Here is a 23829-nt window from a genome sequence, read left to right as displayed (position 1 = left end):
AACAATACCAATTATAATATAGAATAGAATAGAATAGAACCTTTAATTGCAGCAATGATAGACATACAATTAGTCCCGTCACGGCATGGTGGTGCCAGGGGTTAACAAAACATGTACTGGATCATGTAACAAAACATGTAACAAAACAAAATATGTACTGGATCATTGAACTATTTCATTTATGTAAATATATGTAATAAATTCTTGTGTATATTTTAAATGAAGTCTTTATTTAGTCATTTTCAACATACAGCCAAACCCATTGGAGGAACATAATAATATTGAAACCGCTTAGAACCTGAAAGCTCCTGATAGATATACAAGTCAGATTGCAAAGTGGGGAATTGCAAAGTTACCTCTATTAGGTAAGAATAAATATAAGGGAGGATATAAATAACAAAAGGGGTTAAAATAAATATAATAAAATATAAAATAATTATAAAGAAAGAAAAGAAAAAACCTCCCCCCATATATGGTCGATTTGAATTGTCTTCCTGTTTTTTGATAACAGTTTTTTAAACAAACTGGATGAAGCCTATAACTAACTCTCACTAAGGCGCATAACTGTATCAGAAACTTGACAGCGGAGGAACCATATCAGGCAGCGCCCACAATGCCATTCCATGGTTGTATTAAAGAAAATATAATCAGAAGTAAAGGTCAGAGTTCAATTTCAAGGAAGGAAGGGATTATAATAATTCTTGAGCTCAATAACTAGAGAGGTTGCTGTGTGCTGTCACATTGAAATACACATACTATGCCAAATACTCAAGAAATTTATCTCCTATGCCACAGATAATTCGTATTATCAGTGATCAAGTTCAGTAGACTGGAAGAAATAAATTTTCATTTCCTTACCATAAAAAGGAGATCTGAGAGTTTGTTCAAATTACCGGGCTATTAGCCTAATTTCTGAGACTAGTCGATTTCTTAAAATCATACTAAACAGAATTTCAAGAAAACTTGAAGAAGAAATGGTAGAAGAGCAAGCAGGTGTCAGAAAGGGCAGAGGAACCAGAGATCAGATCTTAAGGCTACGTCTAATTGTTGAAAACTGCTAAGAATTAAAAGTTCCAGTCGTTTTGTGCTTTATTATGGATTATACAAAAGCATTTGATTGTGTTCAACATGGGAAACGATGACTAATGTGGGATTCCCAATCCACATAATTCAGCTGATTAAGTTACTATACCAGGAACAGGAAGAAACTGTAAAAACCAACATGGGAAACAGATTTATTCAAAATCGGTAAAGCTGTCAGGCAGGGTTGCATTTTGCCTCCTCCCCTTTTTAATCTTTATGCCGAAGGTATTATGCGTGAAACCTTATAAGATTTAGACACTGACATCAAAATTGGAAGACTGAAGATAAACAACTTTCGTTATGCAAGTGATACTGTTGTAATTTACAATTCCAAGGAGAGTGTGTGAGGCAAGTAAGAAAAAAGGACTGTTTCTGAATGTGAGTAAGACTAAAATTTTGCTGATTGGTGATAATTTCGGTTCCAGTAAAGTGAAGGTAAATGGGCAAGATGTCGAAGAAGTTTATGAATTTGATTACTTAGGGTCATGAATAAATAAAAATGGTGACTGCTCAAATGAGGATTGCTCAAATGAGGCAATTGCTAAAACGTTGATCACTGATCTGAAAAAATTATGGAGAAGTCAAGATCTGCCCCTAAAGATGAAACTGAGAATCATTGATTCGTTAACTTTTCCGGTTGCCACTTATGGATGTGAAGGATGGAACCTGAAAAGATTTAACAGGAAGAAAATTGAGGCATTTGAAACGTGATATTGCAGGAGAATGCTGTGTATTTCTTACCCTGATCGAGGAACAAATGAGTGGGTATTAAATAAAATTGGCAGGCCTAAAATTCTTCGTAGCATCAATCGAAGAAAACGCAAAGAAGTGTTAGCAGCTCGCTCCAATCCCAGAATCGAATAAGAAGTTCGTTTGCCCTCCACACCATCTGCCAAGCTCTCCTGTGCCACGACAAAATTCCTTTGACAGAGAAGTGTCATTCATGTATATTAGATATTTTATTGTAAATAAAATTTTTAAATAATAAAATTGTAAATAAGATATTTTTATTGTAAATATAACCGTATGATTTAATTTGTAAATATAGTTAATACTCCGTAATGTGAGGAAGTGTAATGGCATTTTTACATTTTTAATTTTACATTTGTAATTTTACAGTGTGCATTATCCGTTATCTATTCTGATGTGAGCATTATCTATAATCTATTAACTAATTATCTATTCTGATGTTAGCCCCTGGCCGTTGGCCTGACGGGACAATTGCAATTTCACTTACATCTGTATACGTACATTTTATTTTATTTTTTTTTTATGAAAACCCCAAACACGAAAGGTATCAAAACCTATAGTACTTAGTACCGTGCATGGGTTGAAGGAGAAGTATGGGGGGAGGGGGATGCCGGAAACTTTGCTCTAGATACTAAACATGGGTTTCACCACTTCAAGCCTCCAATAAGCAAGTTGTATTCAATTAGTTGCAATAAAGTTTTTCTCTCTGTCTCTCTCTCTCTCTCTAATTTAATTCGACTGACGGGGCAAGACTGACGAAATTAGAAAAGAAACAACGGGATGTTTTCATATGTAAATAAAAGAAGTGGCAGGTGAGTTTAATATGTGTTTTGCAATGCAATGATCTTTATAGTTGAAATATTGAGGCGTCAGAATGCTGTGAATTAAGTCATATGGCAATCTCGGAGAAGAATGGGTGCAAAAAACTGCTGAAGCTGAGCACAGGTTTTAATAGGTATTTGGGGAGGGCCGAGGAGCATTGTGAGATTGTACGTGCCACGATGAAGGAAATAACAGCTCAGTTCAATCGGGAAACACAATGGCAGGCATCCGTGAATACCGTACGTTGGACAACAGACGATGATCTCACCATGCAATATTGTGGCAGTCATCGGTACATCACGTGATTCTACCCCAGCCATGCAATCGCCTGCAAACAGTTGGGAAGGTTGATGGTTTCTCAGTTTGATGTTCGTTGGTCCCTTGATTCCCAAAATCAGTACCTTAACGTACATATTACCTACATACTAATCCGCAGATATGACTTCTTCTAGCAGATAACCCGTTGAGCAACATTATTGCATCATAATTATTACTGATTGGAAACACATAAGGCACCAATCCCTTCGAGTACACTCTCTACATAAATTGTTGTTTTTATTCAGGGTGTAGTGCTTCAGATCTAACTGTCATCTCTACACGTCGTATTTGTCTTTCTTAGTATTTTTTAAGCTTTTTTCCGTCTCTCTTGAAAGCAGCGTAAAGAAAAGCAACGCAAAGCTTAAAGCTCATAAATGTAATACCAAAACCAAATTAACTGTCAACTTACAACTTTCCATAGTGATGGGACACGTTTGACTGTCGAAGGGATAGTTCCAGAGATCCATCGTGCACGACAGCTTCACAGACACCCTGTCATTAAAAAAAAAAAAAAAAAAAATGGAATATATTACTACCACAGATGTAAATGCAAATGGAAACAGTTATTTTGGCAAACAAATATGAAATCATGTTTTAATTCGCCATTCGTCATATCTACCATAATAGCAGTAGTTCCAACATTATACTGCTCTAATAAATCACTGTTTACCCAATACAATGTTGGGATCCCAAATTATATCGAATAAACATTTGTATTGGGTAAACATTCCAACATTTGAGTCAGCAGGATAGATACAAACAGTGATACTTGTTAAGTTATCACCACTGTTTCTACTGTTACTAAATTATCACTGTATGAATCTGCTGAATAGATAATTAGATAGTATGAATCAGAGCTGTAATACTCAATATGTTCTACGTTGATAATAATATTAGTAAATTAATAAGAGGAGTTTACCTCAATATAGTACGTGGAACACTTCCGTGGAACACTTCCACGGAAGTGTTCCACGTACTATATTGAGGTAAACTCCTCTTATTAATTTACTAATGCTGAATAGATAAGTATTCATGCGATTATTAACACGGGTGCAAATTATAAATAAATATACGCACTGACCAAAAAATTAGAAACCTCTTGCAATTGGCGCAAACAGAAACACACGGTATGCAAATGTACGATACCACTTTGTATGATCACAAGTTCCTTGGTATCAAACAAATATTGTACACTTTCCTGGGCTTCTTAGCTGATCCGGTCATGGGGAACACAGGTGATTTTCTCAGGTGAAAATCAGAAGCCTTTTAGATTCAGAAAAACGTTATTGTTGGAGCACGTTTAGCAGAAGCCACAACTGAGAAAACAAAGGAAATCAGTGGTGTGTCAAAAGGAACTATCTCAAAAGCATACAATGAGTGAAAGACAAAAGAGAATGCAGTTCTAAAAGGAAGAAATGCAATAGAAAGTAGTTACTCCAAGGACGAGACTGCAGGAATTTAAAGCGAATTTGTGCTTCACAACAGAAGGTCCAGTGTACAGAAAATGACTGAAAATTTCAATTTCATCGAACACCCATTTGCAACAGAGCTATGCGTTGGGAATTGAAGGATCTGGGATGATTTGATAGCCATGTACCTGTACTTCTTACTGTGAAAAATCGAATGATTCGACTTGAGTGGTGCCACCAAGACTGAACTGTGGAATGATGCAAAAAGATCATGTGGTCTGACGAGTCTCGATTTACACTTTTTTTTTTTCATCAATAGGAAGGTGAAAGTGTGGCTTGAGCCTCATGAAGCTATGTATGTAGACTGTCTCATGGCCACCACTCAAGCGGCTGGAGGTGGTATGGGTTCGCACATACCACCTCCAGCCACTTAGAGGTATATGCGAACATAAAGGTTCGAGGAACATTCCCAAGATTTCGAACAGCTACCCTGCTTTCCTAATTCTCCAGATCTGAATAAAACTGAGAATTCTCAGACTTGTTATAAAGGGCAGTTCTGGCGCACTATGGCCACAGATGCCAATGCGTCTAATAAATCCCCAAACAAACAAACAAACAAGGGGAGTTGGGCTTCGCAGTTCTCTAAGGATACAGCAGCAGCAGCTAACAATCCTGATGTAAGAATGGTCAAATCTCGAGCTGTATGGAGTCCTTCAGTAGCATTCATGCCAAAATGTGTAATTCAGACAAAAGGTGGTCCTACTATTCAATATTATTGAGATATTGAGCAAAAGGTTCTTAATAATATTTTGGCACCATTTATACAAATAAATGTAATCTTTATTGTGGTACATAACAAAATAACAAAAATACCTTCAAACTATGGAAGACCTGAGATATACTCGTATAATTCAAGTGACGCAGCCATAAATAAAACTTTCGTGCATAGGAAAAAGAAATAATAGGACAATAATAAATAACACGAATGATAATTTGGTTAATAGGACAATGGCCCTGGTAGAAATGTCTTAACCTGCTCGGCATCATTACTGAAACCGCTTTGGAAAGAGTTTCCTTCACATGATCGACCGATTTGCTTACACCTGCTGCTCGAGCAGCTTCTTGAAATGTCTCGTACACTACTCCGTTCACAGTTCTCACGTCTTCGAAACACTTTAGACGTTTCGCTTCGCGTAACAATAATTTCAGATGAAACCTCTCGACATCTCGTGCCGAGACTATTCAACCGAGCGACAACTTTACACACAGTCTTACGCCATTTATTTCGCCTTTTGTCCCACGTAATATGTAGGGGTATGACGGAGTAAGTCAAATCTTCTACACCCTGTCTTGTAATTATACTAATATACTAGCATTATAACGCACTGATCGAAATCTAATCAGGAAATGACCTATGTAATTATTTACCTACGCATCTGTGTAATTCTGACGTATTCGTGTAACTCTACACAAGTGTTATTAGCATCCCTTGTTCTCTGGCATCACGAGCTGTTTCCGACCACAGGATGGGTCTGTGGACTCGTGCTGTTTTCGCCATATTCTGTTCCTCCAAGCAGTGTGCTACAGCGCAATTGGGATTCGTAGGACCATTGGCTGGATGTTATTTGGTTATTGGACCAGTCTCGACGCCAATTTTTTGGCAGATGTGCAACTGGAGGATCCCCCCCCGAAACCCTTAAGAGCCCTCCTTTCTCAGGATAGGGGATAGATTCCCGCCCATGCAGATGCTCCACAACGTCCAGGAGATGGATGTGGACTGCAAAAAAGTACATAGAGGAGAAATCTTACAGAAGACGTATCATCAGGGAACAGTTTTCGTCTTGAGCCGAGTGACTGCCATCGTCTTTTCATCGCTTTTCATGTTCTTTCATTTCCCATGTTAATATTAATTTTAAATGTAAAATATCTAATTATACGTTTTATGCCCTAATATATGTTTCATGTAATTTTTCCTGTATTAGTTATTTCATGTTAAATCCCTAGCATTGTCGCTGTTATGAGTATTATTGCATCAGGCAATCATGTAACCATTCACTGCCTGCAATAAAGATATTAATATTAATAAAATCTCCAGCCCCAATATGAGCATCTCGAAAAATGCAACAAGTTTGCAGTTTCCGAAATGCTCATACTATTACCGAATAGCCTGCCACCTTCAAAAGTCACTTAAATATTTCTTCTTGCCCATCCTCTCACTGATTTTCACGCATTCAGCATCCTGACGTACTGCCCACCTGCTTTATCTCGCATGGTACGATATAAAGCCGGTGGGCAGTGACTGAAAAAAACTCCACTTCATAAAAAGGGCTGGTGCACCAAATAAAGTGGCCACTTAGTTTATAAAAATACAATCCCTAGAAGAGACATCAGAGAAAAAGATGCGAACAAGATATATTCACCAAGCATTTAAATATCGAAACAAAACTTTGCAAATAGCCCTGTTTTCAAGTTGCTGATTTCCTTCATTGATTCTATTAGGAAACAACTTGTAAGTTTTAAATTATGCGATTTTCGTTGTGGACATTGAACATACAATAAAAAAAAATAATAAAAACTTTTACTTATCGTTTGCACTGCGCATACAGTATGTCTCTTTGTATTTGCATTTGTTTTGGCTACTTAGAAGAGAAATCCACTCACCTGACGCTATACAGAATATCTCCATTAGGCAGGATTCTGAGAAATCTGTTTGGGACCATTACAGTGTGCAGTTTTCCATCCCTTTCGTTCGTAAAGAACAGGTCGGGAGTCCAGATCCGAGTCGGGTCGAGCAAGGAGAGGCTCTTGATTTGTCCGTTCAAGTTGTCGTAAACCAAACGTTCATCGTTCCAGGATTGACGAAAGAAAAACTGTACATTGAACTCCTGTGAGGAAGAGCATTCAAAACAGTTAGAACAGAGAAATAATGAATGAAACAACCTTCTGGTTCAATTTCAAAAGAACTGAGGTTGAATTTTGTCGCAACCAGTATTGAATCCAAACTTCTTCATCAAGGAAGTTTTATACTACGAGAAGAATTATTTTTTTCTCTAAACATCTGTTCCATCCCTGATTCAACACTGATTACCAAAACTTCAGTTATTTTTACATTGCTTCAGCTTAGGAGACTTACCATCTTTTTGGCATTCACCGAATGGATGTCCAGAATAAACATGTTCACCTGCAAATGGGTGGCACCAACTGCGGAAGAAAAGAGAAAATAGTTTAGAATCCATCCACCGCCCAACGATACAACTAAAGCGCGCTATAAAAAGACTTACAAAGAGATTTAACTCAAACACGCCCATACATGCAGTGAAAGTGCTCCAATTCTTCGCGATCATGGCTTCTGGGCTTGAGATTCATTACAAGCGTGTCCGTCCTTCCACACCTACTAATCAATGTCTTCCATGCTTTCCTTCGTATTCGCACCGATTTTGTTTCTGGATCGGTCAATATGATTAGCGCCTTTTAATTAATTTCTAGTTAGTGTAGGGAGAGAGAGAGAGAGGTGGGAGGTCTTGCCACAAGTTGTTTTATGATTCTTATGTTCCACTGCGTTCAAGACACGGACGGGTGTCATTCAGTGATGGAGGAACGGAGGAACTGAATAAGTGGAAACACGTGGGGATAGAATATAGGGGTGGGGGAGCAGACACGTGAAACTACTAAAACTTAAGACTTACGTTGTGATTTCTTTTTAAGCTTTAATTGCTTCAGGACAAGAAAGCCATAGAATAAGAGTGGGAAGATTTTCCTCTAGTTTTTGAAGTTAATTTCGTCATGCTTTACTTTCTGTTTTTCTTAGGAGCAAATCAATCTTCGAAAAATGGAAAAAATGTGGTCAAATTTTTCAAATAAAGAGAGTCCATCGCTTTGGCTGTATTTGAACCTCGTCACAGGCATTTCACTCTTTAGCTTCGAAAACGTTCCAAGCAACAGTTTCTATTCTAGACAAAATTTTTTTGCATCTTAAAAAATGAGGGCGAGTTTGACACACTTTGAAATCTTATTCGTACATACCTGGTCTGATTTTCTTGTCGTACCTCTCTGGTCTCAGTAAGTTTTCAATTATCGTGTTTTCAAGAGTTGCTTCGACATCTTTGGCACTGTGGACAAGACAAAAAAAAAAAAAAAACGGAATATAGAAAAGCAGAAAAAAAGACTAAAATGAAAACAAATATGTTTAAACGAAACACACGTTATAGCAGCAGGAATACGGTATATAAAAACACTTTTGCTTATTCCACAAAAGGAACCATCCCAGAACAGTTGTTGTTGTTTGGTTTTTAGGAGCATTAGCAACTAAGGCCATATTGCTCCGGAATATGCGGTGGTCATTCCTTGACCTTTCCGCATCCTCCATATTTGGTGGTGACGGGCTCGAACCCCGGTTTAATCAAGAAGCGTGTGGTACGCACTGCTGCTCCTTCCCACCTGGCTACGGAGACGCCCCAGAACAGTTAAGTGGCAGGAGGGTGCTAATTACAAAGCAGGGCACGAGATACTACGGACACGCAGTCTCGTCCCAAAATGTTATATACACATTTTATATTTACACATTAATAATTCTGTGTATGCATTATGCAAATCATATATTTACAAATTAATTCCATATGAAAATTATTAATTATATATTTACACAATTGTTAATGAAGGCATATTTTTCCAGTCAGTAGCTTTACCAGATATTATCTTCCTTAAAAGAAGCTTGACTAATGATACGTGAAACACTGTTTTATTTAGTCGCAACTCTTTGGTATGTTGTCACAGTCCGCTTCTATTTGGAGTACGTTCTGCATGGTCTTAGGCATAACATGACATCTCATGTCTGTTCTTAATTTGCAGAACTATTTTTAGATGGAAAGGCGTTTGATCTTACAGGTGATTCATATTTTGGTGAGGCTATAAGAATTCTGGAAGGTCTCTTTCCGGTATGTTGCGTCCTCGCAGAGTTTTTCAGCGTCTACCGCAGAAAGTTAAATATTTTACTGTATTTGACGGGAAGAATCTTCGCAGGATATCAAGATTGTTGAGGATTGGACGCAGTGGGAGTTTTACTCCTCCGCAATATCTAGCTGCGGTATGCGGTTTGGACAGAACATTATTCAGGGCCGGCGCGTCCAATCGGCCCAGCATTTGTGCAAGAGTGTGTATATTTCTGTTGATTGACTGTGCATCCGGGTGTGATGGTAAGGTTTGAGTAGAGAATGGCACTCAGATAGTAAAAGGGTGACCAGCAACTCTTGATCCCAAGGACGCCTTAATAATGCGAATCAGGAGCTGAGGACAAAATTTGAGAGGCATATATTAGACTCGCAAGGACCACACTTTAAAATGTACTTGGTCGCTAGATCAGGGTTTCTAATTCCTACAAACTCTTGTCTAGTAGCATACATTTTTGTTTTCATGTGAGCGAAGTGTTGAGCAAAGGTGAGTCTGTCATCCCACTTATGACTAGGTTCAGTTGAGTGTGTTCTTTTGTCACACTAGACCCGTTCACAAAGATCGAGATGCCATTTTTCTTCTTCTTGTTAGTGACGGTAATTTGGATCGACTTCGGTGCATTAATAGGGAGCCCAATGTCATCTAAATAGCTCTCAAATTCTCGGAGTTTGCTATTCGCCATCTGTCTAATACCTTCTGCTGATTCGTGGCCTTTGAACGTTATGAACAAATTCACACATTAGCATTAGCAATAGTAGGGGCATACGATGCAAAAAAGCAAGCTTATGCAGCATCGCCAAAAATAAAAATAAAAAACCCTCCCATTTCACCCCTCCATTCGTTCCAAATGCCTGTCCAGCTGAGCCTTAAATTTATTTAGGCTATTAACTTTCACAGCAAAAGATGGAAGTCTGTTCCACCAATCAACTACCCTCTGGCTAAAGGCAAATTTCCGCTTCTACAACTGTCTTTCCTCAATTGGAATCTATGCCCCCTCAGGTTCTTAATCTGAGCAAGAGGAAGAATCCCATCAGCATTCAGCTTGCTCAACCTATTCAAGGCCTTATACACCTTAATCAGATCACCTCACAGGTCCTACTCTCCAGGCGCTGCAATTTGCAGAATTTAAGCCTTCCTTGGTAAGAGCACTCCTTTGTTTCCCTCACCAATCTTGTTGCCCTTCTTTATACTCGTTCTAGCAATTCTACATCCTTCCTAAAATGAGGTCTCCAGACCCATGTACAGTACTCCAGGTGTAACCTGACCATTGCCCTGTACAACGGGATAAACACCTCCCTGTCCCTGCTAGCAAAATTCCTATATATCATTGACAAGACTCCATGACTTGCCCGCCTGCACTACTCAGCGAACTTCATATTTGACTGCACAATTACCCCCAGGTCTTTTTCACTTTACACTTCCCTGAGTGTAGTATTACACAGTTGGCACGTTTATTTTCGGTTGTTGCTACTCTAAGATGCAATCTTGCAAATATAGAGATTTAGAGGTTATGGGAAAATTTGTAATTTGGGAATAATTTAATCTTTGATATGGAAAGGAATTTTGACATTTAAGAGAAGCATATATGGGATGAATACTTGATTTAGAGATAAGCGATTATAGATGTGTAAATGGAATAGCACTCAAATGGAAGAGAAAGTAACATAAATGTGTATGCATGAGAGAAAAAGGGGTGAAATGACAGTAAACAAAGGCATCTACTTGTACCAGGGAAGGAGTGGTCATTAGTGAACGAGTGGAAAAGGGTTACTGGAAAAAGAACAGTGGGTCGGTCAAATGCAGGTGATTAAGAAACGTCTGATCTATGCGGCATCTGGACATAAGTCGCGATGGGCTAGCGTTTGGGTCGAAAAAGACCAGGTCACTGTGGCGGCTTTTTGGTAAGTTGTCAATATTTTCGAAAATGGGAAAAGACGAAAATGGCTATCCTGGGAGACGGCAGACATGAAAGGATTGTACCACCCTGAGAACTACACAAGAAAATGGCTTGTTTTGCACACGGGACAAATAGTTATGGTAAGTTTTTTAACCAATAGAAAAGGGGGAACGATTAGGTGAATTCCTGGGATTGGTAGAGAGTCCTGGGGAAGGAGGGTCAAACGATGGAGAAAAAGTTTGGGTCGTGAGTGTGAGGAGAGGGCAGAAAAAAGACAGAGGTGGCCAGAAGAAGAGAGAAGTGGCAAGAGTAAGAGGGAGTGTGGCTAAAGGGGTGATCGTGGAGACGCAGAGTGAGAAAGTAAGTCGGGCAGTGCAGAAATGTAGGGAATGTAAAAAGGGCCCTAGAAAGTAAGGGGAAAAATAGTTAAGAATAGAAAAGTAACGGGAAGGCTAAGGATGATAAGCAAAAGGGTTATGAAAGACAGTTAAGTGAACCAGGAAAGGTAACAATCCCTTGGAGAAAGGTGCATCTGAATGATCCGTAGTAAAGGAGGAGTTGTGTATTCAAAGAAGGAGAAATTATGCCAGACCTAAGCAGTCAAGAGTTCCGGAAAATTATCTGAAGCAGATTCAGGAGAAAGCAGATGAAGGAAAGCCTTAGAAGATAGCCTGGAGAGCCTAAGATGGAAGCCTGAAACCTCCCTGGAAAAGAAAAGAAAAAGATAGAAGTAGGTGAACAATATATTAAGTACACTAAGTAGGCAAGAAGGACTGTTAGTGAAATAGCATAGTAATTAATGAAAAGAGGATAGCACTAGAGAGTAAAGTGAAAGATACATCATCTCTGAAGTAGATATACTAACAGAGTTTATTATAGTAACGAATTGGACTGGTGTACTGAGGTCCGTGGTTTTTTAATATAATAATAACTTAATAACTTATACGTGTATGTTATTAAGAGTTTATTATGTTAAAAAGGGTTATTATGTTAAACAAGGTTATTATAAAATGCAAGGGAAACGAAGGAATGAGTAATAGATGAAATTGATGTACAAATAGTTATGTGTTAGAAGGGTAGTAAAGTTTATAAAGAGGGATTCTGAATATGTTTTAACGATAGATACTTGAGTTATATGAGCAACTCTGAATATAGTGTTTTGATTGATGAAGATTTGTTGGTTTATCTGAACGATTAATAACAAGTAGGCACTTTAGGATTCTGAAGATTGGTTAACAAGTATATTGTAACAGTGTGGTGAGATCACAGAGCTAAATGATGAATGTAGCATATTTTAATTGTTAATATATGAAGCAGAATTGTATCCAGGAGTAAATGGAATAAGTACAGTGAATGTACTAAGTGTTAGGAGTTAGTTACGGCAGGAAGAATGAATCAGGCGTTTTCATATAATGGTTAACTCAGATTAGCTAGTGAATGGAAACTGTAATTAGAATAACATATGCAAGGTATCTCTGAGTCGACCTTGTATATTAGGACCGTATGCTTTTTAATTCAATTGTATATTATTGTATATGTAATAACTTTCGTGTTTTGTTTTCACTTTGAGTCCTGTTATTCTAAGTAACATACGCCTTGCTCGCCTAGTTAAGAATTTGCTCTCACACAATTTGGCGAGAGAATCCTGGAAACTGATTAAGGGGAAACAAAAGAAAGTACCCTCAAGGTCTTGAGAATCTTCTGTGATATATACAGAGTATAGCAGTCAGGTGGCAAAAGGTGGGGCCTTGATAGGTGTGAGGGCATCTAAGAAAAATCTAAATAAATATAAATAAGGATAGTAATCTTCTGTGAAATAGGAAATAAAATAAAATAAGAAATAACATTAAAATAACCCCCCACACACTACCCATATGCGTATTGCATATGCATTTGCCAATGTTAAACTTCAGTTGCCACTTCTCAGCCCATTTTCCCTACTTATCTAGATCCAGTTGGAGTAGCATACTGTCTTTATTGTCGTTAACAACCCTGCCAACCTCTGTATCATCTGTAACTTGGATATTAATCTTGATATACCTTCATTAATATCATTGATGAATACACAAAACAACAATGGGCCCAGCACCGAACCACTAAAGCATTTGTCCACGAAGAGCAGACAGTGTCCATTGATTACCACGCTCTGTTGTCTCCCGCTTAACCATCCCTTTATCCATTGTACCAACTTTCCCTTAATGCCATACCTCTCCAATTTGTACCAGCAGTCTTCATGTACAACAGTATCAAAAGCTTTCCTGAAATCGAAGTATATGATATCAAAATTATTTTTGTCATACGGTTCCTTTGTGACCAAATCATAGTATCCAATTAAATATGCCAGACAAGACTTCTCTTTAACAAACCCATGCTGTGCCTTAACTATTACTGTAGCCTTGCCTAGATGATCCTCCAATGCTTCTTTAACCAGTGACTCCATTATGTTCCGGGAACACAAGCTAAACTAACAGGTCTATAAGTTACCTGTGTCACCTTTTTGACTTCCTTTGTGAATTGGTGATACATTTGCGCATCTCCAGTGCATGGGGACCTCCCCTGAGTCCAAGGAAATTCTCATAATTATGGCTAAGGGTTTGTTTACGTCCTTTGTTGTCTCCTTTAATATAACTGGATAGATCCAGTCCACCCCAGGTGCCTTCCTTATGTTTAACTTCAACAAATTCTCCTCCACTTTGCTCTCAGTTATTTCAGAATCATTTAACTACCTGTTAGAGTTTGATAAACGTCTGAAGATCTGCTCCTTGAATAACTCCTCACGTGTGAATGTAGATGAAAAATACTCATTTAGTTCGGCAGCTTTCTGAGAATGATCATCTACAGTCAAACCACTGACATCAAGTGGTCCGATCTGATTTATCTCCTTACTTCTAGAGTTTATATAAGTAAAGAAGTCCTTGCTGTTTTTCTTTGCATCCGTTGCCAAAGATTTTTCATAATCTGCCTTTGCCTTCTTAACCTCCCTTGTGACTTGATTACAGACAAGCTTATATCTGCCATAGGCTTCTGAGTCGCTTGATAATTTATATGCATCCCATACATTTTTATTCTCTGCCACGAGCCTCATTAATTCATCTGATTTCCATTTAGGCCTGAACATTGAACATCATTTCTTAGTTGGAATTAAAATCCCCCATTATAAGACATTCTGATTTACTGGCCGACTCCATTTCTCTGCACAATTTCTCATTATACTCATCAGATTCATTTGGCCTATAACACACACCTACTCTCATTTTTCCTTTCCCAGTGCTTATTTCACAGCAAACAGACTCAACATTGCATTGTTCACCAGCATCAATTGGATCTTAGATTTTATTTTTTTCTTAACAAAAGCATAACTCCTCCTCCCTTCCTGTCCTGTCTATCCTTTCTGTACACATTGTACTCCCCAAATTCCAGTTCTGCACTGCTTATATCTGTGTGACACCACGTGTCTGATATCCCAACAATATCTGCCTTGGATGTCTTGACCAGCACTTCAAATTCATCAAATTTATTAACTATACTCCTAGCATTGGTGTACATGCAAATATACCTGCACCTATTTCTATTCTTAGTTACTTTAACACGGCCCAAGTATTTACTTGTTTGATTATGACTCCCAGCAGTCCTGTAAATCCCTAGCAACTTGCTTTCCAGGATGCTGCTGATTCCAATAGAAGCAGTAGAAGAATCACTTACGCCTCTGCCTGCGGCTACTGTTAATATATTGTTCTGTGAATCCTCCCAAGCCAGCAGTTTCCCGTCCCACCTAACACTGCCTCGATAGCAACCGCAAATATTCTAGCTCCCTTTATATTTAAGTGTACCCCATTCCTGTAGAAGCAATCTCTCCTGTCAAGAAGCTCAGATCAGGCTGAAAAAATTCTACCCCTTGAGTCTTGCACAATCTCTCCAGGGCCGAATTGATCTTCTCATCATATACTCCCTCCTATCGTGTCTGGGCAGAATTGCAGACACTTTCACATTCAGACATAACTTGCGACTTTTTTGTAACACTGACCTGTACTTGTTGAGTAAATCTGCAGATCTCTTACTCTTAATGTCATTAGTTTCAACGTTTACAACAATATTACCTTTTGTGCCCTTAAAAGATGATATCTGCTCCACACTGTCAGCATACGTAATAAATTTGAGTTTCGAGCACGAAACGGCTCCAGGGTGGCCGCAGAGAGGGTAGCCAAAGGAACTCCACCCGGTAGCACCCCTCGCGAGATAGCAGAGCAAGATTGTAGCTTTTAATACGTAAAAGTAAATTGTCTTTCTTCTAGCAGGCCGCTTATTATATTTAACAAATCTCCTCCTATACTAAATAATTCCTTAAAATCCCAAATGAGCGCTGGAATTGAGATGTTTCGTAGGCCGCAGAAATATCCAAAAAAATAATATCCATTTATTTTTTTCATTTACTGCTTTCTGCATGAGAAAAAGGGTTCCAGTAAGTTTGTTGTTGTTGTCGATCTCCCTAAAATAAGTGCAATTTTGCGAGGATCTATGGCTGAAGCAGTATTGGTTGATGGTAGGAAGCAATGCTACCTTTTGTAGGGTATAACTAACGGAAATTGTTTTGTAATCCTTAGTTAATTTTGGATTTTAATCATTGGAATTGGGGTTACAGTGGAGTTTTTCTAAGCTTGCAGGAACACTCCAGATTTGATGATTTCCTGATAGATGTGCAGTAATATATCTATTATAAATGGGCAAATTATTTTAAGGATGGACTAACCAACAGTGGTCTTATTGGGCAGATCGTTGATTGCCTTCATTATGCTCTCTTTGGTGATTTGAATTTCACACAAAGGATGTCATGTTGGATCCTCTGGGGTCGAATTATTTCCCATGCTTAAATCTTTCAGGAGGTCCAAAAAAATTCAGCTGTCTCCATCTGACTTGGTCCAGGGGGTTTCCTAAAGTGCTATTAGCCCATTCCTTGAAAATGTATTCAGTCATATGCTCTGTGCTATTTCTATTGGCAGTAATTTTTCTTCCGAAGAATGGTCGTGGATGAACGTGGCCCTCGACCTCTGTCTCGCATTTTTCAGCCAACCAGAGAGCGACAGTAGCACAAATCACGCCGTCTTTAACGAGGGAGGTACCAGAAACGTCTCCACCAAGACCATCAGGCAATCATTAGCCGCAATAGGTTATGGGAGTCACCAGAATTCCATTGCTCACACCAAGACACGGGCTCTACGCCTCAACTGGGCGAAAGAACATCGGTACTGGACCTTGGATGATTGGAGACTAGTCTGATGAGTCCCATTTCCAGTTATTTCTAGCGGACGTGAGGGTGCGTATCTGGCGGAAACCGCACGAAGCTATGCAGTCGTCATGTCAACAAGGAACTGTTCAGACAGGTGAATGGTCAGTAATGATCTGGGACGTGTTTAATTGGCATACATTGGGACCTCTGGTACCTCTGGTACCTCTAGACGCATATCTCCACGGTCCAGATTATGTATCCATCCTTGCAGACCATCCGCATCCCATCACGGTCATCGTGCACCCACAGGGCAATGGCCTCTTCCAGCAGGACAGTGAACCTCCACACAGAGCTATGGTGACTAGAACATGGTTCGAAGAGCATTCCGCAGATTTTACCACAATGGAATGGCCTCTCCGTTCACCGGACTTAACCCTGTGGAGCATCTTTGAGATAGTGTAGAAAGGTCCGTTCTAGGTTTGGATCCTCCACCCAGGACTTTTTTTTTTATTTACATACATTTTTATTACCTATATACATAGATACAAATATTTTCTATTTACAACCTTCGCATTCTGCGTAAGAAACAATTTTAATTATACAGCTTCACTTGCAAGCAATAAAACGCAATAAAAGATATACTATGTATGTATGTATGAGGATGTAGTACTTGTTTTGGATGGCACCTAGACGTTTAGTCGAACTCCACCTTGCAAAATCTGTGTTGAGAGAGAGAGAGAGAGAGAGAGAGAGAGATAACTGTGTCTACACTCTACAGCGATCAACACTCGGTCAATCAGCGCCCATTTCTAAGCATGAGTAGTTGTGCCTGCTTCTATTCTTTAGTGCTGCTGCACGAATTTGTCGTCCAGTGGAAGGAGTGCAATACCAAAAGACAGGAGACCTCAGGCTGCCCAACCCGAGGGGAAAAAATAATAAAATAAAATAAAAAATAAATAAAAAATTCTATAAAAAAATTCTATGTATAGTTAATATCATTATATACATTCTATATTATTACAAATTTAAGAACACAACATTTAGTTTCTAAGTTAACAGCTGTTTGACCTAGTAAGGTAGAAATATAAGTTCGTGAATACATCAGTCTACTGTTGTCCACTTCTACTAGAATTAGTAAACAAGGTGCGTCTTCTTTTGAACACCTTGTCAGAAAAGGATTGGAATGTTGCAAAGTTCTTGGCATCTTGAATCAAAATATCGAGGTTGTCAGTCCTAATAGACTGAGTGCTGTTAAATAGTTCTTGTCTGAAGTCGTCATACGCCGTGCAATAAAGCAGAACATGCCTCCAATCTTCTACTGCCCCACAAAAACACAAAGGGTCAGGTTCAAGTCCAAATTTACACAATTTATCCCGCAGTGAACCATGTCCAGTTATTAAATATGACGTTGTCATTGGAGGATAAAACCATCCCATAACTTTCTTATTGACAGCAAATGTTGCATCTTCAATGAACTCCCTGGTAGTGAATCCTGTTTCATTGTATTTCCACCTGTATTTCCACTTCTCAGTGAATTTTGTCCAAAGATTAATTTTCTCTTGCCGAATGTCCGTGGCTGGATTACTTACAATGTCGAGGATTTGAGTTGCCCAACCATTCTTTAAGTTAGAAATCATGCCTCGGTATGCCACATAAAGGTCAATCGGGATACAACCTGAGATCACTTGTAAAGCATTGGTTGATGTCGTTCTGGTAGCGGCGGCAGATCTTTTTCTAGGTAGCGGCGGCAGATGACCATAACTCTACAACATATAAAAGTGAAGAGAGAGAATACTGTAATATTTATATAATTTCTGGTAGTTGTGACAGCCAAAATATACAAAATAGAAGTATATTTTGGCATTTTATCGCTGAGTAGTTTATCTATGTGATGACTGAAGCTCAGCTTTAGATCACACACATCTCAAGATGCCTGTAAGATTGTTAATGATTAGCATAGTGGTTATAATCATTGTCCTCCCACACCATGTAAAAACGGCCTTTGTTCGAATCTATTTGATGACGCGTAAAATTTGTATGGTGTCTTGGGCGATAGTTGCAAGGGCTTATTTCCTTCCCGTGCATTCGAGTTTTTCGTCCAGCAAACCAACCGAAGAATATACGCAGAAGTAGGGTTTCATTTTTATCTTTAGAGATTTCCAGCTTATTCTCTTCAGCCCAATCTACATTGGGCATTTATGACAGTGTTGTCTCAAAACTGTAATGAGTAGGACCCTCCAGAGCGATAACCAACTCATCTACATGTGAGAGCTGTGTGATATGGAGGAAGTCCCACAAGAGCCGTTCATCCAGAATCATGTTCCAAACAGCTGGTCCCAATACAAAGTCCTGGGGGCAGTCTGTACTACGTAAAGTGCAAAGTGTGTTTAGGGTCAAACGGCACCAGGGGTTTCCCCCATCTCCGCGTTGTTTTCATTGTGGGTGGACCAGTTCGCTGGGAAATGCCACAGATTTAAAAGTGTATGGATATTGTATATGTGTAGTGTCATGTACCGTTGTTCCTCTGGTCGTTTAGCCGCTGGACTCCTACTGAGGTCCAACGTTGCCCCACTTTCGCCCCGTGAAGGCAGACCAGGAAACACCAGTAGACTAATATTTACTCTGGCAGGTCCTGCCGCTTAATTTCCTGAGATTTCGGCGGCTAGGACCTAAAAAAAGAGAGAGAGAGAGAGAGAGAGAGAGAGAGAGAGAGAGAGAGAGAGAGAGAGAGAGAGAGAGAGAGAGAAATATATATTTGGTAAATTCGATGAGGAATAAAGCTAAATTTTTGAAAGCCCGAGTGTATGGGCGAAAACCGTAATCTGGAGATGATTACATCAATTCCTACGTGTAGGGCATTCGCTTGCGTATGTGCAGGTAGAGTGGGTGGGGGGAGACTGTAACTGGGGGAAAAGACAAGTATGGAGTCGAGAGAGGAGGCGACCCCAAGTCACAGTGGGGTATGCCCATGCCCCACCAAAAGGGAAAGTGAGAACGGCGAGGATGGGAGGAGACAGTAAGACTGTATTCTTCCCCCCGCCGGGGATAGGGATATTAAAGATAAAGGAGGCTAGGGCGCCCTCTTCAAGTCGCCAAATACTATAAGTGTGTTCCTGCAGGATAATGCGCCCTGCCACTATCATTATTGTTCGCGAGTGGTGTGCCGAACGCAAGTGACTTCCACCTTGGTCGCCGAATTTGCCAGAGAGAACTGGATCGCACATCTCTGGGATTACGTGGATTGACAGATCCAGCTTTTGGATCGCCACGGACTGTCGCGGATTTATGGGACTCAATTCCGGCGACATGCCATCTTCCTCTGTAACGTTCAGTGGCTTTTTGGAGTCAATATCTCGTTTTGTGGCGGCGGTACTGGCGGAAAGAGGAGGATTGCCCACTGTGAGGTAGGTTGTCCTTCCTGAGGTTTTCAGTGGACAGCGTATTTCTTTCAATATTCGTAATCCATCATTTTATAATTCGTTTTCGTTTATTAATTACATTTTGCATTCTTAAACTCCTTCTCCAGAGATGTATTTTACAAACTGCATTTTTATCTGTTAAAGTGTATTTAATTCTGGGATCATATTTGATACATCGATTACGCGTCCTGTACTTATTACTCATATATTACGCTTTCCTCACCCCTTCCCTGAGTGTAACTGTAAGTTTTGCCTGTAATGTGTGTCCAAGAAATAAATAAATGAACTCGCTTTGGCGCTTTATATATATCTTACATAACCCGATCACTCTCTTTTGAGGGATGATTTGACAAATTCATAAAGGCGCCTTTCATCTTCTGTAATACACAACAAACTGAATTGGCTCACCATTCACTAAAGTAGCCGATGCGTCAAAATATATAAATAAATAAAAATTTAAAGAAAACTAAAATAAAATCTCCAAACCAAACAATTGGCCCCTTCTTTCATCTTGGAAACTGTCCTCAATTAATTAATCTTGCCATTGACAGGTTTCGAATCCATCTTTCCAAACATGGCGAATAAATGCTTGTGTGACGAAATGCGAACGTTCATCCATGCGACAATGCGTTAATTTGTTCTCCCCCACCCCATCTCTTTCCCTAACCCTTTATTTGGCCGTGTTCTAACGCACCGACCTATATTATGCAAATAGTAGATGTAGCCCGCTAGCGCTTTCTGAGTCTAATGTGTGGCCAGCTGTCGTCCTGATTACAACTGAGAGACGAGTCGTGCGTGGAAATAATTGGCGACTGTCCGTGCCTGAACGCAGCAACCCGGTCACCGTCACAGCAGGATCGGCGAACCCGATTTCCAAAACACCCAATAAAATGGAACACGAAGGAGCGAAAATGAGAATCTCTCGACGTGCCGTGTTTTAACACGGGCACGTGCTTGGAAAAAAGGTTTTTATTTTTAATTCGTTTATTAAGAAACTTGATTTCGAATATAATCCAAGAGGGTAAGAGGATTTACTCCAAAATTCTTACGTTATTAAAGCTTTCGTTTTTAAATCTTTGGTCTGTGGGGGACACAGTTCATCAGTTGGGGTGTTTTAATTTCCGTCTTCTGTACTTAAATTTTTAATGCCGGAGTCGCTCTCCACAGGGGGTTCCCACGCTGTACGTTTCGTCTTCGCAGCATCGATCGGTATGTGCAGAGCAACGTCCGATCTTCAGGCTTTTATTTTTTATTTCACTCTTTTAACTGCGCTCGCCCACTCCAGTACAGGGGTAGATGGACACCAGTAATAATGTTAGAATAAATGTACGCAGCCGGATGGAGTATCGACATTAACATAACGATGCGTGACAGTAATTTGATGACAAGTTAATTAAATGCCAAACACGTACCAAATTGTAATTGCAGGTAGAATGCATCGTTAACAAAATTTGCAGGAGCCGCAACGTTAGGTTCTCAAGCTGAGCCCGTCAGCTGGTATATTGCTGAAAAATAGCAGTACTTATAGCGAGCTAACTGGGGCACATTTGCTCTTTATTGGTTCACGAAATTGGTAATACCACATTGGACGAGAACACCTCTTGTATGCTTCTGAGCTGTTCGTGGTTAGAACGTATCACGCTCACCTCAGTTATATGCGCAGTTCTTCTGCTGGGAGGTAGCTCTCGTGGGTAACACAGCTGGGAGGATCACCGAGTGGAAAGACCTTAGTTCGAGTTCCGTCTATGACGGTAGGAATTTTTATGGACATTTTCACAACTTTGCTGAGTTAGTCGGTTTCAGGCGAGGGTAGTATGGTTTTTCGTCCGGAAAACAGAAAATCGATCTCAGAATACACGCAATGTCGCTGATGCTCCTCAAACCCTACAACAACAACAACAACAACTGCTTTACCCGTTTCTATTCGAAAATCAGTAGGAAAAATCCCACACACAGGCACGCACACGACTGTAAGAAAAGAGCGAACGAAAGGAAGTTCTTACGAAAACCTGATGAGTACGTATTAGGACAACTGTAACCAAGATCCGAAATGTGGCATGCTGGAAAGAAATTTTATTTTAACAATAAAATTCAAATTCTCTTCGAATGGAACGGAAACGTATCTGGTACTTTATTAATTACTTTGATTATTATCATATTTCTGCAGGATTTGAGCTTCTCAGAAATATTTCTAATACTCCTATTTATTGATTGCAGCCTTTGCTCGTTGCCTAAGTAATGTTGTTTTTAGATGTGGTACTTCACTTCCTACGTTTTCTTTTCATCGGAAAATTTGTTCTGTGATTTTTCTTAAACCGAAGATTTTGTATAAGACATTGGAACGACATATTCATCTGAATCGAGCTTTCATATCTGCTTAAAAATAAACATCGAAATAAACTAAACATGAAGGTGATCTTCGATGCGCACTCGCTACAGCAATTCCGAGGAAAGACAAATATTTGGAGCGAGGGGATGGGTGAAATAAGGTTTTTTTTTGACTGATGCTATATAACAGGGGTGGGCACGCATGAGAGCCGCATTCCGGTTTTTCATATATTATAAAGAGCCACACCATAGTTACATAGTATTAAATACACAAATTTAATTTAATTTAATTAATATGATTACATATTCTACACAAGCCTTAAGTGCTATGTAAAGTATACATATATAAGAAAATATAATTAAGAGAAAGAAAATACAAAATAATTATTTCAAAATTTTAATAATAAAAATGCATTAATAAAAAGTATAACATTTAACGAAGACCTTTGGTCAAATCTTTGAAATTTGGTGTAAAATTTGTTAAAGCCGTTCGCAGCAATTCAGCGAGATGATGATTGGTCAACTGTGAACGATATTTCGACTTCACGAACTTCATTGTGGAGTACTAAGATTCACAGCAATATGTTGTACCAAAAATTGAAATTAGACGGCAAGCAGCTTTCTTTAAATGTGGATATTTTGATTCTGGCACGAGTTTCCAAAATTCAATTACATTAGTAGATTTGTGCTGCATTTGCAATGCCTGATCCTCTTTCATCTCTAATAACTCCAATTGCAATGCCTGATCCTCTTTCATCTCTAATAACTCCAATTGCAATGCCTGATCCTCTTTCATAACTCCAATTGCCCAGCCGCGTTTTCAACAAATATTATTTCAGAAATTGGAAATCCATCTTCAATAATATCACAAATAAATGGGTTCACAAAATATGCAAATGTAGATTTCAAACTTTTCAAATCTTCAAACCTATGTTCGAAATCTGCTTGCAATTCTTCCAATTTTTCTTTGTATTCGTCTAACTTTTCTTCTTTGATATTAATTATATTTGCTTTTACTCGTGGAAAATGATTAAATATTTTGTTCTTAAGATCGTACACAAAAAGTCGAAGTTTAGCTTCAAAACTAAATACAGTTTGTGACAAATCAATAATATTTTTTTCCTTTCCTTGTAAAGCCAAATTAAGTGTTTGCAAATGTTCTATAATGTCTGTAAGGAACATTAAGTCAGAAAGCCAAGTTTCATTTTCTAATTCTGGGTATTTTTTACCTTTTTCTTTTGTAAATGTTATGATAGGATTTAGGAGTTCCACAAAACGGCCCAAAACATTGTAAGTTGACAGCCATCTTACAACACACCATAGGGATAAATCACTGGGCAATTCATCTGTTTCGTCATTCCCTCGCAACTCTTCTAAAAAGTTCTTAAATTGACGATGTGTTTTGGCATTTGTTCTAATTAAATTCAAAATCTGCAAAACAATCTTCCACACATTTTCCTATTTGAAGTACTTCGCTATGAGATGCTCGCGGTGAATTATGCAGTGAAGAGGTAAGAAACGTGGAATTTTAGGATCGCTGTTTAAAAGACCAATGAGACCTTGGTTTTTCCCTACCATTGCAGGCGCTCCGTTAGTCGCAACACTTACAAGTTTATCACGAGGCAATTCAAA

The 23829-nt window shown here is 39.0% G+C and overlaps 1 protein-coding gene across 1 annotated transcript in view; it reads right to left on the bottom strand.

The window, feature by feature from the left end:
• The window catches only part of LOC150075723 (glutamate-gated chloride channel-like), a 73852-nt gene that overhangs the window by 19909 nt on the left and 30114 nt on the right, over nt 1–23829 (bottom strand). Inside the window, exons 3-6 of the mRNA XM_090388008.1 lie at nt 8406–8491; nt 7516–7583; nt 7044–7267; nt 3383–3465 (exon numbers count right to left, since the gene is read on the bottom strand). Coding sequence (XP_090244134.1) covers nt 3383–3465; nt 7044–7267; nt 7516–7583; nt 8406–8491 — 461 coding nt within the window. The remainder of the gene's footprint in view (nt 1–3382; nt 3466–7043; nt 7268–7515; nt 7584–8405; nt 8492–23829) is intronic.

This window comes from Mastigoproctus giganteus, chromosome 13 (genome assembly GCF_048544385.1).
Source record: "Mastigoproctus giganteus isolate SK-2022 chromosome 13, ASM4854438v1, whole genome shotgun sequence".
NCBI lineage: Eukaryota > Metazoa > Arthropoda > Arachnida > Uropygi > Thelyphonidae > Mastigoproctus > Mastigoproctus giganteus.
Note: the sequence above shows the minus strand (reverse complement) of the source record. Positions and strands in the feature narration are given on the sequence as shown.